Raw genomic sequence first — 17,680 nt, 5'->3', positions numbered from 1 at the left:
AGGCACATTTATGCAATATAGTACAATAACTGTACCTGTAATCTGCATTGGGAACGAAGCCCTCAGTAATAATTTCCGTTTTTATGTAGCATTCCCTAGCAAAATTGCCATGATGCTAAAGTGATGTTACTGTCACAAGCCATTATATAACCTGCAATCCCATAAAATAACAATTAACAGTATGTTTTCATCTAAATGATATATGGATGCATTTTAAAATTTCTAACCAATTTAATCACAATGGATACAACTCAGATCATTCTATCCACTCACCCATGGCCTCACAATCTATAAAATAATATCTGTGTGAATCTATTTAAGGAGCTAGAAAGGATAAATTTTTAAAAGAATGAGAACAAATTTCTCATGTAAAACACAAAGCAAGGTAGCTCTTGTACCCAAAAGGGTCTTAACAGTTTTTTTCTGAAGCAGTTTTTTTCTTTGAGTGTTTTTGAAATTTGACAGATATATTAGCTCTTGAGCATCATTTATCATGTTTATTTTTAATAGGTTTCCCTTAGAACAGCTGCCTAAGATGCTAATCTTTTCTTTTTTCTTAGGCCTTTTGTAAATATTTGAAATAGCTATTCATTAACAGTTGCACATTTATTCAGTCTTGTTGTACAGCTTGTGAACTGGAATTAGCTTTTATTTTATTTTTTCTATCTGTTGGCCAGACGAGAGAAACCCTGCTGTTTGGGTTCAATCTGTCAAGGTTCAAATTATCCTCCAACTGAGAGCTAATCAAGGGCGGCTGACCTGGTTTGCAAATAAACTAGGAACAAAAGTGGGTTTATTTTTTCTTTCTTTGGAGCAGTGATTCTGAAAAAGTAATGCAAAACAAGAGCAGGTCACAAATAAAATTGCCTAAAATTAAAAACAGGCACAAATGGCAATTGGAGATGAACAAAATTTACTCAGCATTTCTGAAGTACCTGGTTTCCAGCTATAAATCCATTTTTATAGGAATTGGTTTGCAAATACATTTCAAATTAAAATTCACAGTTCATTTAATGCAAGTCTGTGCCATGAGGAGAACGCAGATTTTAGGCAATCAAACTATTCTGATTGGGTACATTGAAGACTGAGTACCTTCATGGAATCCAAGCCTCAAATTAATAGGTATATGTAGCAGAACTAATCTTTCTGCATCATTAACATCATTACTGTATCCTTTTTACATACATTGCTAGAATATGAAATGTAGAGTTTTCTTTTATTTTAAATATTTTCAACCTCCAAACTTGACAAGGATGGGTATTTTTACAATTTCAGCATGCAGTTTTAAATGTACCCCAATGAACCTTTTAGTGAACGTACTTAAATGTAGTCTTGTTTATGAATATATATATTAAAACACTTTTCTCATAATACTTTAAGGTTCCTAGGGCCTAAAATTATTGCTTGGATCTCATTTTCAGCATTCTGTTGTTTTTGACAGGTATCTAATCTTTTAAAACAGCTATGGACAACGAAACTGAGGACCTGGGAAATGTGTCGGGGCCGCCATTCAAGAACATTATGATTGCAATTCCACTGAGGGCTTCTCTCAAAATGATCCCAACTGATGAAATGACCCCAGTTATCATAATAAACTAAATTGCACTATAGCAACCAATACATTCGCAATACCAAGTATTTGAGTACAACATTTTCCCTGAGGAGCAGCATGCTATAGCGCAAAATGCACTGGCCCATCAATCAGGAAATCTCTATTTTAATGCTCTTCCTCGGACTTGAAATATAACCTCCCTGTGCTTCAGTAAAATAGGGATAACAAGCACCAGCAGTTGTAATTCACTAGGTGAATATGAGAATGAATTGAAAAGCTAGATGTAAAAGTGCAAAGAAAATTATTTGATACCTACTTATTAGATAACTGTATTTATATAAGGACACATAAAACAGCATAATGCCTGAATTATATTTATAATCACATCTGTATTCATCAAAACCAATCATTATCATCAAAAAAGCATAAGAATAAGGAATAAAATCAGTGATGTGCTATTTTATGTTTATTGCTGGTAGGATATAATAAATACTAAGCGGCATATAAAATAAATTTGTATTTATTTAAAGATGGTAATTTTGATTCCTAGAGTCCATGTTTAAGAATAATTAAGCAATATGAAGAATTAGCTGCTATCCAGCTTGAGAAACATTTTACCTAAAATACACTGGTCCATATTTCCATTTAGTTTCCCTTTATTCTGAAAAAGCCAGCCATCGTTAAGTAGCACCTTATTTATTAGCAGTCTTATATTTCAGTGAAGAAAAAAATATATTTGTTTCGTAACTTATCAGTCATATTTAGAAATTATAAATATCTTCTTCTAATGTTCCAGCATTCATTACAGAAAATAAAATGTAAATAGCATTTCACTGTCACAAACTCTTCACTTAATAGGTACTTGACAAATGTTTGTTAAATAAACAAATAATAGTAATAACAATTAAGATTAATATACACACTAACTTTGGCTAATGTGGTAGAAAAAAAATCTCATTCTCTAATATTTACTCAGAGTAATCTATTTTAAATGCCATCATCTTAAGTCAATAAACACAATAAAATGCAAAACATTAGATGATCTGAGTAAAAAAATGACAAATTTTCAAAATTCATGGGGAAAGGGACATTTTTCACGTGATTGCAATATTTATGAATTTACAAAAAGTATTTACTATTTGAAAATTTAGTTTCAGATATGTTATTGCTAGAAACATTCAAATACTGGGTATTCCATTAGAGAAATTATTTTAAAACTTTATTCAATTTATTCTCTATTTAACATAGTGCCAAATTTCTCCAATCCCTGCCATCCCCTTTTACTAAAACTAATTACATAGTGAATTACATCTCAAAGTCAGTACAACTGTAAATGAAGGTCAGGCCATTGCATATAAGTTAGTTCAAGTCTGAAAAAGAATAGACATAACGAGAGTGAACAAATATAGATGTAAAAACAGAAATGAATTCACTTGTATATAATATGCAGCAATCTAATTTTTCAAAGGAAACATACTTTCTTTTATAATAATTCTATTTGTCTTTAACATTTCCTATGTAAAAGATTTACTTTGTTTCAAATATTACCTAGTTTGCCTTATTCTCAAACTATATTATATAATATAGTATGGGTGTGTATTACTATTCGCAATCCATCTTTTTCTCATTACCAATCAAGATTACTAGCTGGCTATTGCTTAAACTCCAGGATCCACAGCTAGAAATTTCCAAAGCTCATCCTTGGAATGCTCACTATTTTCAGTTAGTAAGGCAAAAGGTGAAGTGTCCAGTCTACAGTGCTGAGAAACACAGGGGCAAGCATGCATGCATTCATTCATTCAAAAAGCATCTATTGAACATTAATTGTGATGCCAAGATAAATAAGACCCATGCAGCAGTGGAGGTAAAGTAGAAGATATAAACATTTAAATCACTTTATCTAAACCTGGTAATCACTGTCAGTGATATATGAAGAAAAAATTCTGGAGACTGAAGAACAGATTATGTGGTGCAGAATGATCAGAGACGATGGCTGAAGAGGAGAATTGAGATGAGTTTATCCACTTTTTATACAGAAAGAAGAAAACAGAAATTGTAGATTCTCCAGATTTGTTAAATCTTAAATTACTTAAAAATATATTTATGAAATTGGCAAATAATTATGCACAGTATAAAAATTGACTAAGCTTAAATATTTCAAATAATTTTCATGTCAAAAGTGGGTTTGCCATTGCACACTTGGCTTTTAAATCCCGAGTCAAGCCCAACACTCTCCAAGTGGCAAATGATATGGCCCACTCTAATAAATCAGCTGGGACTTTCTCCCATTTAATCTCCATGCACTTGGGTTTCATTATTCTTTGCTTTTCTGGTTTCATAGTCTGCCTTTGATCTCTGAATCAAATCTCTTTGTTTTAATGACTTTCTGGACTACACTTCTGGGTTTGGATTTGGGGTTCCACCATATTTCTGGGCTCTGATCAGTCCACATATCAGGTACAGATGCACACATGCAAATCCTGTATCAGGCCTGACTCATGAACATGGCTACTACTCTTACCCACACCACAAAAGCCTGTCCCTTCATCCCAAATGGGGAGTGTATTTTTAAAAAGCAAATACTGCATGTTCCTCCTAATAAGATGAAGATGTAGACAACTATTATATAACTATGCTTTGCTCCTAAAAAAAATTTTTAACAGATGTTCATTCTATAGGATTCTATTAACTTATAAATTCTTTTTATTCATACATTCATTCAGCAAGTATTCATTATGGGCCCACTATATGCCCTGTGCTATGCCAACCTTCTAAGAATCTAATGACAAATAAAAAGGGCATTCTCACTAACCTCTAACTTCTTAGAACACAAAATAAATGAGTAAACATAAATGGATATAAACTATAAATTTGTATAAGTGCTTTGGAGGAAATAAACAGAATGATATCATGCTCCCTTCAAAAGGTGGGGCAAAGAAGGGCCTTATGAGGAGGTGATATTTAGGTTAACACCTGAATATGGAAAAGATAGCCAAGCAAAGACCACAGGGAAAAACTTTTAAAGAAAATGAAAGCACACAAGTGTTATGTTCGAGGAACTAAGGAAGAACGGTTGGACGCTAACAGGTTAGAGACAGGGTGACAGGATGAGTTTGGAATAGAGAGTGTAGTCAGATCACATGGGGCCTCCCAGGCTTTGATCAGTGTTGAACTGTATTCTCCTCCAGATGCAGAACACCTCTCTTGGCCCTACTCAAGTTCCTCCTCTTCTAAGAAGCCACTATTTCATCTTCTAGCCCACAATTTTCCTTTTGTAAACCTCTCCTACTCACATGTTTTTTTCCTCCTATAGTATTTGAATTGTCTTTCCAAAAGGATGTTATTAATGCTATTACTGTTAAGACTTCAAGAAGCCACAGTATAGTGGTGAGAGAACTGGCATGGGTGATTGACAGGTGCTTGGGGGAGTCAACTCTTTAGGTTTCATGTTCCTCACCTGGAAATGAAAGGCTAAAAGGTAATAGCAAAGCTTCTCTTCTATTCTGCAATTCTTTCCACTTATTCATAGATTTGTAGTTAAGACTATAGAGTTTTCTGTAGTCGGGAAATAGAAAAGGAAAGCCAGGTGGCTTCCAGATTTCTCCTGAAGCAAGTCTTCACAATACAGTTTATTATTTTATTTTATTTTGAGACAGTGTCTCACTCTGTCATCCAGGCTAGACTGCAATGGCCTGATCATAGCTCACTGCAACCTCAAACTTCTAGGTTCAAGTGATTCTTGGGCCTCAGTCTCCCAGGTAGCTAGCATTACAGGTGCATGCCAGCATGCCTGGATAATTTTTTTTTATCTTTCTGTAGAGATGAGGTCTAGCTCTGTTGCCCAGGCTGATCTTGAACTCCTAGCCTCAAGAGATCCTTCTGCCTCAGCCTCCCAAAGTGCTGGGATTACCAGCATGAGTCACCACACCCAGTCTATTATTTGTTAAAAGTAAATTCTCAAAGTATCAGGCTATCTCATGATTAGAGAGAATCCACCAATTTCAAAGTTATGTACACAAATGAATTTTAGTTTATCAAATGTTTCAGAGTCATAGTTCTGTCTCCATATCTTAGTCAAGTAATAAAAAGTAACTCATTTAAAATATATGTGATTTGATTTTCCATACTGAAAAACTGATAATTTAATATGCAATACCTTAAAATTAAAATTTATTTTGTTTATATAGTCCAACTAAAGTGATATGTACTTATGGAAAATTTAGAAAATTATTAAAAATAGAAAAAATTGTTTTGTCCCTACAACAAAAGTTAACATTTTGGCATAATTACTCCTTTTTTCTACTCTTCATTCTTTTTGCTTACTTCCTTTTAAAAATAGTCAAACATACAGTACATATGAATTCACAGCATAATTTTTAATCAACATTGTGAAACAACATTTTCCAGGTTATTTTAAAGCCTGTAAACATTATTATACAGAATTGTAAAATACTACATCATGTAAATGTATTAAAATTAAGTATTTCTAAGCTAGTAGAAATATAGATTTCAACTACAATAAGATTTAGCATTTCTTAAATTCATTCTTCTCAAATAAAAATACACAAAGGCATACCCTATCTCAAGGAAATAAAGATATCTTCCAAAACTACACAAATTATATTCTTGCTATACCTATAAAAACAAATGAACTAATTACTTCACTCAGGTTGATAAAGAGTGAAGAATTATTTGCATAATACAGGCATATTTGTTTTATAAAATATGTTTAAGGGACTTAAAGTTTCCTGTGTTCTTCTAATTTTATCAGTGTGATGTTCTTCCTTGAGAAGCTCAACTCAAACTGTACCAAAAAAGTGATATTTAAAGCGGGAAAAATCAATACAGACTAAGAAAAGCTAAAATCCGAAAAAGATCTAGGTTAGCAATTTCCAAAGTGGTGGAGCTTTTAAAATAGACATTCCCAGGAGTGTAAGCCTAGCTCAGAATCAGAATCTTTTGAGGGAGAGCCTGGGAATCTGTATTTTAAAACTCCCCAAAAGAATCTGATGAAAGGTCTGGTGTGGGAGGAATGAAGCTGGTCCCCACATTTATCACATGGGGAAAATTGGCTCAGACTTTCATTACCTCACATAAATGGAACATTTCTTTCCCAGTTCCCTTTAATATTTTGATCACATATCTCAGTATATTTAATCAAGAAAGCTCTCTAGACAAAAGTTTCTAGACATGGTCTTTGTATTATCTGCATCCCAAACATTTGGAATTTACTTGCAAAATGCAAATTCCATGGTCTATGGCAAGGCTACAGAATTGGGAATTTGGCCAGATATCCCAAAGGTCCAGGGGGGATATTCTCAGAGACACAAAGTTTAAAATCTACTTCTATAAAATGATTACTATCTCCCCATTATTCACTTTCCTTAACTAAAATTCAACAAATCAAAAAGATCTTTATGGCATGTATGATGATCTAATCATTCATTTCACTCTTTCATTGAATCTTTCTCATTCGTGCCCAATTATATTGTCACTAGTTAAATCCTCTTACTCCTGGGCTTTCACTCTTGTTGACCTTCCAGAAATGATGAACTAAAGGGTGTGTTTTAAAAAGTCAGCAATCTAAATCAAACTTTTCTTTCTTACATTACAAATAACAAGAAATGTGTTGGAATTCACCAAGAAAAATAAAAAACATAACTGAGAGCAACAAATAAAAAGAAATGCAGAAATTTATAACCTCTGCAGGACAGCCAAGGTCCCACCAACAAACATTTTTTTTCCATGCAGAAAATTGTGCTCACTGTACCTGACATTGTGCAAGTATGTTTACTGCAATTTAATATCCACACAAGCAGGAGAAGAAATTTAATAATTTTTCAACTGGAATGAATTGACAGCCAGTGTTAGAAAACTGCAGAGTCTGCAGAATCAATAAAAGCTGCTGGCATCACAAAGTAGTACTTTTGCCCAGAAAACATCTCACAAAGGTCAGGTTTACAAACCACCAGGTAGCAGTATCACTTTCACATCTTTCCAGGGCTATTAAAATTCCATTAAACAACTCTCCAAAACCAACTTGCAGCCTTTAAAGTTCACCAACATCATTCCAGACTGATCAGCCTCAGCTCAGGCTGTAAAAGCAAACACTTGGTTAACTTTTATCTCTTGTCACCAAATATTGTTCATAGAATTCCATTTAGTAAAAGAAAAATATCTAAGCAAATATATATTTATAACTATAAATGTGGACCTAAGTGGACATACCCTTCACCCTTTTAATAAAATGTTAGACAACTGTTAATTATCAGGAAATGATTTCCCAAAGTGGGTTATTTTCTCTGCTGCAAATTTTGGAAAGGCACCACCACTACACATCAGCCCCATGTTATAAGACCGAGTATTCAACTCTGCTGGAAGAGCAGCTGCAACTAAGTTGGCAGCTCTTGCCCACTTTAGAAATATGGCTTTTCCATACTATATTTTCATTATAGGTTCCAAGTCATATATGGAATGTCATCAGGCATAATCAATTCTACATTAGACACTCTTTCAATATTCATTGAGCTCCTACTAAACCCATATACACACTACCACATAGGCCTGACAGTAATTTCCTCTTGGTTCAGTCTTATGGTGTCCTAAAACACAAATGGAAGGAATGGGAAAACAGAGCAGCGTTTTTCTCTACCTCTGAGCAGGGATACATGGCTCTCTGAAGATGAAGGCAAAAGTCTTCATTAAATACATCAGTTTTTCTCCAAAGGGTATAAGCTTCATTATTTGCTTCTTTGATCTCAAAGGCAGATGTATTTTCACTCAATCAAAACAGAACATGGGCACTTCAGGATCTTGATAGAGAACACAGAATTCTGCTGCCCTATTCAAACCAAATGCCTGGCTGAAAGAATTATATTTATAATGGAAAATGCTGCAGCAGGCCATTTGTTCCTTTAAATCAGTAGTCTCCACATTTTTGAATACCACTTCCCTGAATCAGTTAAAAATTTAAAAATGTATTACCAGAGATGTACATTAATTATATTCATACACTACTGTACTAATGTATTATATGCAATATGAAACACACACAAAAGAAAAATGTAAAGGATGTGAAAATACAAAGAAATATGAATTATAATCTTTCTTCCTGCATCTAGATATATAACCTCACAAAATGACCTATGGCACTGGTCCCTAACCTTCCTGGCACCAGGGTCCATTTTCATGGAAGACAATTTTTCCATTGACCAGAAGTCCGCAGGAGGGGAGATGGTTTCGGGATGATTTAAGTGAATTACATTTATTACATTTGCAGCCGCTCCCCAGCGCTAGCATCACCGCCTCAGCTCCACCTCAGATCCTCAGGTATTAGATTCTCATAAGGAGCGTGCAACCCTGATCCCTCACATGCACAGTGCACTGCAGGGCTCCTGCTCCTGTGAGAATCTAATGCCGCAGCTGACCTGACAGGAGGTGAAGTTCAGGCGGTGATGCAAGTGATGGGGAGCAGCTATAAATAAAGATGAAGCTTTGCTCACTCACCCACCGCTCACCTCCTGTTGTGTGGCCCAGTTCCCAACAGGCCACAGACCAATACTGGTCCTCAGCCCAGAGGCTGGGGACCACAGACCTACAGTGTGCCTCTATATCAAGGTTCCTTTATAGTGCCCAATGGCCATGGAAGTGGGCTGAGTTATCAGTGAGTTGTGAATACTCTGTATTGTCTTAGCCTCCCAAGAAGTCTCTTCAGAGTACGATGCTTTCCAAGGCATGTCTTCAAATTCTAACAAGGGATGCCAAAATAGACAACTTTCAGAAACACAGGATGTGAATGCTAAAAGAATACTGTTGAGAACTACTTTTGCCCTCAGTATTCCCTATATGAGCTCTTGTGTGAAAACTCTTTTCCAATCTAATGCCAAGCTGGTATTTTTCCCCCTTAAAGACAACAAGCTTTCAAGAAGTTCAGAGTCAAAAATGCAGCTTGATTTTAGAAACCATATGTGATTATGGTGGACTTTCCCATGTCCCAATTTCCCACCAAGTCTTGAATTTTCTATTGTCATCTGTTTCCCCAGGGTCTCATCATTTTATATATCTTTTATAATTAACTGTACATTTATAAGATGTTTTGTAGAACACAACAGAGTAAAAAATAACACCAACAGCAGTGAGGAGTGATTACACTATGATTTTCATAAGGGTAGATACAAAAAAGATATTTCTAGAGACTCCAGATTTTCTGTACTTTGGGTTATATATACTCTGAACTACGAAAACTCAGAATTATGAACAAATGTCATCTGTAAAAGAGTCTTGGGATCATGTCCTTATTTCCCACAGCAAGGATAAACTGTTTGCTCAATTATCAGCAAACCTTGCCTGCTGTCCTCCCCACCTCATTGGCAGAAGTAATCAAAGACTGATTGTAATAATGTATTGTTATCACAGCTTTTCTGAGCATGTGCCTATTAGCAGAAACAGGAACTGCTTCTAATAAATGCTCAACAAATATTTGTTGAATGAATGGAAAAATAATGATGACATAGTTCCAACAGTTACTTCAGTTACAGAGCCAATGTTTGGTTTCTTTCTTTCATAGACCTCGGGATTCAGAATGCGGGCAAATTTTATCTTGAACACTAAGCATAATCCAGTGGCAGTGGCTGACAAGAACTCTGTAGTGAGGGGCATTCCAAGGAGGAACCCTGGTTGATTTGTAAAGAATGGGCTGAGTTAGGGAATGTGGAGGGGCAAAACAGCATTGTCAATTTGCTGACATCGCCCTAGATGGATAAGGGATGGCTTCCAAATCCAAAGGTACTTATTTAAATTAAAAATCTCAATGAGTTTTGTTACCCCAACACTTGGTTCCTGGTTTTGTACAGTTGAATTTTCATTTGTCCAACTTGCTATTCTTGTTCTTTCTAAACTAGGAGGAGCAGGAGTCCTTAAAAACAAGGACCATGTGGTTTTCATCTTTTTAATTCCTACACATAGCACAGTAAGTACTTCCTACATGTCAGCTGACTCTGTTGTGATGACTTGGATGATAACAAAAATCACTGAGCATTTTAACTTAAATAAGTACCTGGATTTTGAAACCAACCATTACCTATCTAGGGCAGTATAAGCAAATTGACAACAGTGTAGCCCCTCCAGCTTCCCTAACTTAGCCATTCTTTATAATCAACTAGGGTTCCTCCTCAGGCTTCCTCTCACTACAGAGTTGACAGCGTCAGCTCATTTTATAGCTTCAATCCCCAAACTGTCTAGACTAGTGGTTCCCACTCCTAGTTCTCAACTCTGGCTATAGAATCACCTGTATTTTAGAAAACACAAGGGCCCCATCCACAGAAATTGTGATGCAATTATCAGGGATAGGACACAGATATAAATTTATTTTTGGTTTTGTAAGATTGAGAAATGACTCAAATAAATAGCCAGATTTGAGAACACTAATCTCTTCTAGATCAACATTAGTTCCTAAAGATTATATCCTTCTCTTGGGGGTTTACAATGTGTTAGCATAGTGGGGACAACAGAAATTTCTGCCATATAGAATCTTTTTTAAGTTAGCTTTACCCAAAGTTGACCACGGAGCCCCTTCATCATTAACTCCTGTTATAAACACGGTTTTATTGGAACGCAGCCACACCCGTTCATGCATGCTGTCTGTGGCTACTTACATGCTACAAGGGCAGAATTGAATAGTTGCAACAGAGACCTTATGGCCCATGAAGCCTAAAATATTTACTATCTGGCCATTTAAGGAAGCATCTACCACCCCTGGTTTAGGGTGGTAAGGAATACACCAAAGAACACTAATCTACACCAGCAGATTCTGGCTGCATCCTAAGGTACAAGGAAAGGCTTCATTAAATGGGGCCCCACCTCTATTTCAACCACAGCAGTTTTGTCTCTACTGCTTCAAATTTCATTTGAAGAAAGGATTCATTTTGTTGCTAAGAAAAGTTTGAACACCATTGACAGAAACTCAGAAATCTGAACAGGCACATATAAACTATACTGCTTTTGCCATGGATAGCCCTTAACATTCCTTGAAATCAAAGTGATTGCTCTTAGCTTATTTAAACTGCATATCTGATAAATAGCTAGTTAGGCATTGTGCCCCCTATCAAGTTATGTATATTATGTACATTACATTTATTTAATTCTCATAAAGATGTTCTGTAAACTTACATTTTAATATTACATTTTGGGGGGGTTTGTAAGAGTCAACAGAGAAAAAAACCTGTAGACAGCATATCTTTAATTTCTATATATTACTAGTCAAAAGCATTTTCATTATATTATTGAAAGTCTCTTTGGAAATGATATATGAAAATACTTCTTCTCAGTGTTTACAGCCTAGAAGCATGTAGATTTCTCATGGTAAACTATTTACTTCCTTTTATATACTCATATATTAAATTATATAAATCACCCTATTTCCCTGTGATTCTGAAGAGCCAAGATTCATCAGTTGGTAAAATTACCTTCTCTCTTTCAAAACGTAATACAGCATTTAATACAGCTTTTATTTCCACGGTCTATTACATACAATCATTTAGTGCAAGCTGCCCAAAATCCTTTTTGGAAGCTGACAATGTGTAGACATGTAAATTAACATCATTAATCCTATAGAAAACATGGATTTCTCAATTTTATTTAAACACAGCACAAATGAAAAGACAAAGGAATTAAAGAGACATTAAATTTAACTGCCATATAAATTAACAGAATGCAATTATTGGCTACTTTTTGATCTTGGATCAAAATCAATATATACTAAGCATCTCTAAAGTCAAATGGGGCTTGATATAAACCATATAACTGAACAACGTTAAGCTTATACAACAGAAAAATCAAATATTGCTCACATTCTATCCTACCTCTACAAAGGCAGGAAAGCAATGTTTTCCAGTTGTGTTTCATAGTTAATCTTATATACAATAGAAAGTATCTTTGCAAGTCTTAAAATACAGCAGAATTTATTTTTTTAATTCCAATATTAATATTGAAATCACTAGGCATGAAGAAATTTTCTTCCTGTTCTGAATATTTTATCTTTATGTTACCTTTCCATAACCCAGTTTATGCCACTTATCTTGCAGGGGCTCTTCAGATTTATGAAAGAGGAAAAAAAGTAGCAACACACAAATGAGATCTAGAAAAGCACACGAAAGCTATAAAAACAGCTCATCCATCATCTCTACATTTTGATTCCAGAGACAGCAGTGAAAGGTGTTGTTTCCACACCACTCACCCAGCACACTTAAAAAGGTTTGCTCCATCACTTATACAACTGAAGCTGATTGATTAGCTGCTAGAGAAAAATCAATACAAATATCCTAGAAAACACCAGCTTGTAAATTCATTCTGGCCCCAACAAAGTCCTGGTCACCGCTTGACATGTTTTTCTAGATATCTAAAATGCAACCTTGTCACACCCAGCAACCTCAGCCTCCAAACACTGTTAATCCTAGGAATATTTAAAATCTGAATGTCAGCAGAGGTGAGCAGCGAAGAGGAAGGCTCCCCAACAATCTGTGAGAACAGTGAGATGACACCCTGAAGTCGCCTGGTAAATCTTAAACTCATATGCAGAACTCTCCACAAAAACCAATAACATTTTACACTGAGAAGGTAAAAACAGTCAATGAAAACGTCAAGAGGACTAGGTTGAGAGAGAGGGAAAAAAACCGCTAGGAAACCAATTAAATAAATATATTTTATGTACAAGAGAAACTAAAAGTTTCTATTGTAAAAATATAAATAATTTTTACTTTAGTGATATCCATTCAGAAGTTAATGAGCCCTCTTTCTCATTTTTTTGGCAGCTGAATGCATGTTCAGCACATTTTTCGTATTGTGGGAAGCCATTTTATATTCAGAATGATGTCATGATTACTTTAGAACCTCTTCTGAATGTTTCCTTGCCTTTGAGTTAGCCCTTAGTCTCTTCATTAATTAGACTAACAAGAAATAAATGCTTATAAATATGTCTCATAAATATGCTATTCAGAATAAAATTGTGATCTTATTGTATATACTATCAATAAGAGCTATCACAAGACGAGCAAGCTGAGTTCTAATCCCCACTCTACAACTGGCCTAAAGTTTTGAAAATCAATGTGTATTTCTGACACACAGGAGCTATTAAAAAAATTAAGAGAAGGAAAGAAAGGAAATGCCATTTTAAGGATGGGAAATTTAACTTCCACTGACAGAGTGGCTTTAAACATAGTACTAAAATATATTGGCAGCATATTTAGATTTTTCATCTTAGAGTAACTTTTCATAGAACTGTGTTTGTTATTCATTATAGAACAATCTAATGGTGGAATAATGTAGAATTTAATGGTTTCTGGGCCTAAAAATATTCCTAACACCTGAATTATTAAAGAACTAAATATATAAAAGTCACAGAAATAAGAAAATGGGTTATTTCTTCTATTATATTTACCGTTATAATTATTCTTCAAAATTTTAAAGCTCAAACTTGGGATTTCTGTAAGACCATTAAAATTTCAATGTCTTTTGCAGAAAAAAGATAATGCTATTAACTCAATGTCTTTAAAATGTGGCCTTACAGATTGATATTTCCTTTGGTGAAAAGGAATTATAAGGCCATCCTCAGCATGAATTTGTATTTCTCAAATTTAGAAAATAAATTTTAGAAAATAAAAGATAACTGTCACACTAAATAATTTCTATCCACACAGAAATTTTTCACAAAACATTTTAGAATCAAAAGAAAAATTGGCATTTGATTCTAATCACTGTCTGTTATGGATATTCCAATATTCTCACTCAAAAATTAGACTTCTCTTCCTGGATTCACTTTAAGTTCCCTTAATTTAAGTAACATGTTGTCTTTATAATATTGACACAGCCAATTCCTTCACATACATTACCTCACATTCTTACAACAAACACCACTAAATGTTACAATGATAAGAAAACCACAGCTTTGGAGAGGTCAGACACCTTGTTCAGCTCCTGTGGCTGGCAAACAACACAGCAGTGCTTCAAACCCAAACTCTGCCTATAACAAAGAGCACCAAATAATTGAGGACTTAAAATATTCCTAAACACATTGGCTCCAAAAAGTAGCATTCAGTTTCAACTCTAATACGTGGACAGCAAGACAACTGAAAAACCTAATGGCTGGGAATAAAAAGATACATGTCTTACCAATGATGATAAGAGTAATCTTCTAATACTTTCTCTACAACTCACAACCAAATCACTGCAAACCTCTGATGTGTTCTTTGAACCACTCACCTTAACTGGCCCAACTCAATAGGTTATGAGACTGTCACCTAACTGAAGTCCTACAGAAGCAACACACTGTACCTCTGTCACTCAGAGGGCATTTCTAAAGAGAAATCAGAGAGCTAAATCAAATATTTTTAGAAAAATTCTATAATCAGTGTGTAAAAATTATGTTTCTGTCTTTTTTCCTCAGGTCACATATAATACATAAATGTGTCCATACAAAGTTATGAGCAATCAGATCAAAACATTAGTGTAAGTTACAAGTGAGGACAGATATGCAGGAGTGAAGATAATACTTTCACTTCCTACATGGTGATTTTATAGTTCTGTATCTTTCAAATTAACTTTCAAGTAAAATGAAATAGAAAATTTTAAAAAATTATACACAGTTGCACTTAGAAATACATATGTTGAAAAGTACATAATTTGCACGCCTTCTAATTTGTAATGTTTGATAGATAGATCATATATGTTTAATATCCTCATTATCTGTTACATGGAAAAACACCAATTAAGAATGTAAGCAAAGATATTATTTTCAAACAGATTAGGTTTCTATGCAAATTTTCACCCCTTCTAAAAAATTCTTTTAATAGTCATGTTGCAGAAAAGATAACCACCCAAGTTTTTCCTCACGTTAGACAATAACTTGGCTCTAAAAACAGAACACTGGCAAGAGTCAATGAGTTTCCTTTATTTCTCTTTCAATACTATTTGAATATGAATAGAGGAGGGGACTGAGCTGAGAATACAGGGAAAAAATTGTTGGGAGGTGTCAATAAATCAACCCAGGGTATATTTCTCTCTATTAAAAGGAACATTCCAAATTCATGTTGCCTCAAGTTTTATATAGACTAAATAAAGAAATGAGTTTAGAACTCATACTTTCTGACATTCAGGGATTGAAGTACTGAAAATAGCACTCCAAGTTATTTGCTAAAAGGAAAAGTACACTGCCAGTAACTATTAACCCACAAGATTAAGAGACAATAGATTATCTCATGTTGGGAGTACAAGTACACCACTGTTAAATCTACACATCTTATAAACAGACAAAAGAAGTAGTTTCCGGTTTAACCAGTTATATGTCAACATAACTGTGACTCATGTTAAAGATAAGTCTTACTATAAGCTGAGAGACATCTAGATAATCACGTTTTTCAGCAAGCGATGACTCAGAAGTAGCTAGCCACCCCACACAGAGCATTATTTTCCTGAGGATTCTCCCCTAGAACCAGTCTTTACTGGCCCAACATTCCGTAAATAATAAAGAGGGTGGCCTCCTTTATTTCAGGCTGATAGGAGAGCCTACCTCCTTCTTCTTCAAAGACTCCTGGAAACCCTAATTAGCCCTATTTTTTAAATGGTCCAAAATTGCCAAAGAAAGAAAAGAGAAATCTGAGAATTTCACTCAGTCCACAAAAATCTTAACAGATATCAGAAGTTCATGGATTTCATTTCATTTGTTTATATTTTGTCTTTTTCAGGGAGTCTAGAGATAGATGATAAAGTTTGAAGTATATCACTTATTTTTGAGAGATAAGAAAATAGAAGAATAGTAAAAGAGTAATTAATGCAAACATACCTGAGTGACTAAATCTACTACCATCTTCTACTAGTTAAGCCGAAATATTTGTGAATTCTTCAGAAAGCTAGGTAGGCATCTAAATTGAAATGTTACTGAGAAGACTAACAGAACTTATTAAGAAGACTAATTTTGCATATAATTCTAGAAACTCTTACCTTGAAAAGATTGTTTGGCTCTATCTACTAGTTCATCAATTGGATAACTGGCCAAAGTTCCTCTGGCATGTTTAGTTTTGCAGTAGGTACAAGCATTGAGACACCTGTGCAAATGATAGTAAAAAATAAGACTCAAATTTTTAAAGATAGTGCATACTTAACATGGAAGAACCTCAAAACATAAAGTACTATTTTAGTGACATTTGTTTACATTTTATAAGAGATCAAAAAACAAATATTTACCATGTCTCATATTTATTTTATTTCCACCAGGCACAGAAATTTGAAATTCTTATAAGTTTCAACTATTTAAGAATGGCTGTACAAATCACATATTATCTAAACATGCAGATATCCATGAGGAACATAGTTTATAAATGCTTAAAATGATTAACTAATCAAAAGAAATTCAAGACCCATTTTATTTTTTGGTTAAACCACTGACATTTCTTTGGTCATCATATAACTAGAAAATTTTGTTATCACTTATACATAGAGTACTATTCAGAAATGATGAAGAATACTAATGTAACTTTTAACTAATGATGTAACAATATATAGGCAACAAAGCATTCTGATAAGAAAATATACCCTTAGAAATTTTTAGATAATATATATATGTTCCTTGAAATCAGAAAAAAATATTAAAGCATATCCCATGAATGTTTTCTTGGATCACATTCATCAAAATAAAAAAGTAGAATGACAATATTAGCTTTAAAAAAGTTAAAAAGACTATTTCTCAATAGTCTTTAGACATGATAAGGAACTGTGTTTTTAAAATTAACATGCTGGTTCTGCTCTCCTAATTTTAAAATATGTTTTAAATAAATTTCTTAGTAAAAAAATTGAAAGAAACAGTTATAAAATAGTAAAAAGTCCTATGTCAAAAAGATAAGGCTCAACAACATTGTACAAAACAAAAAAGAACATCTCTTCAATGATTCAATTGCTATAATGAGTAGCGAGGTTTTAAAACACCATCATTATACAAATGCTTTAAAATTTCACAGTGAGAAAGACTGAACTTTTAATTATTGTCTGTGTAAGTCTAGTAATATATATCTTTAAAATACAGATGAATCACTATACTTAGCAAATATATAGAACATAATTTCTGATAATTCTTGAATGGAA

At 34.1% G+C, this 17,680-nt stretch overlaps 1 protein-coding gene across 5 annotated transcripts in view; it reads right to left on the bottom strand.

Annotated features, from left to right (window-relative positions):
• CDKAL1 (CDKAL1 threonylcarbamoyladenosine tRNA methylthiotransferase) overlaps positions 1-17,680 on the bottom strand; it is a 594,702-nt gene that overhangs the window by 320,888 nt on the left and 256,134 nt on the right. For all 5 annotated transcript variants that reach the window (XM_012753511.2, XM_076010495.1, XM_020280124.2 and 2 more), the window contains one exon: positions 16,544-16,647. In XM_012753511.2, coding sequence (XP_012608965.1) covers positions 16,544-16,647 — 104 coding nt within the window. The remainder of the gene's footprint in view (positions 1-16,543; positions 16,648-17,680) is intronic.

This window comes from Microcebus murinus, chromosome 15, assembly GCF_040939455.1.
Source record: "Microcebus murinus isolate Inina chromosome 15, M.murinus_Inina_mat1.0, whole genome shotgun sequence".
In the NCBI taxonomy this organism is placed as follows: domain Eukaryota; kingdom Metazoa; phylum Chordata; class Mammalia; order Primates; family Cheirogaleidae; genus Microcebus; species Microcebus murinus.
Note: the sequence above shows the minus strand (reverse complement) of the source record. Positions and strands in the feature narration are given on the sequence as shown.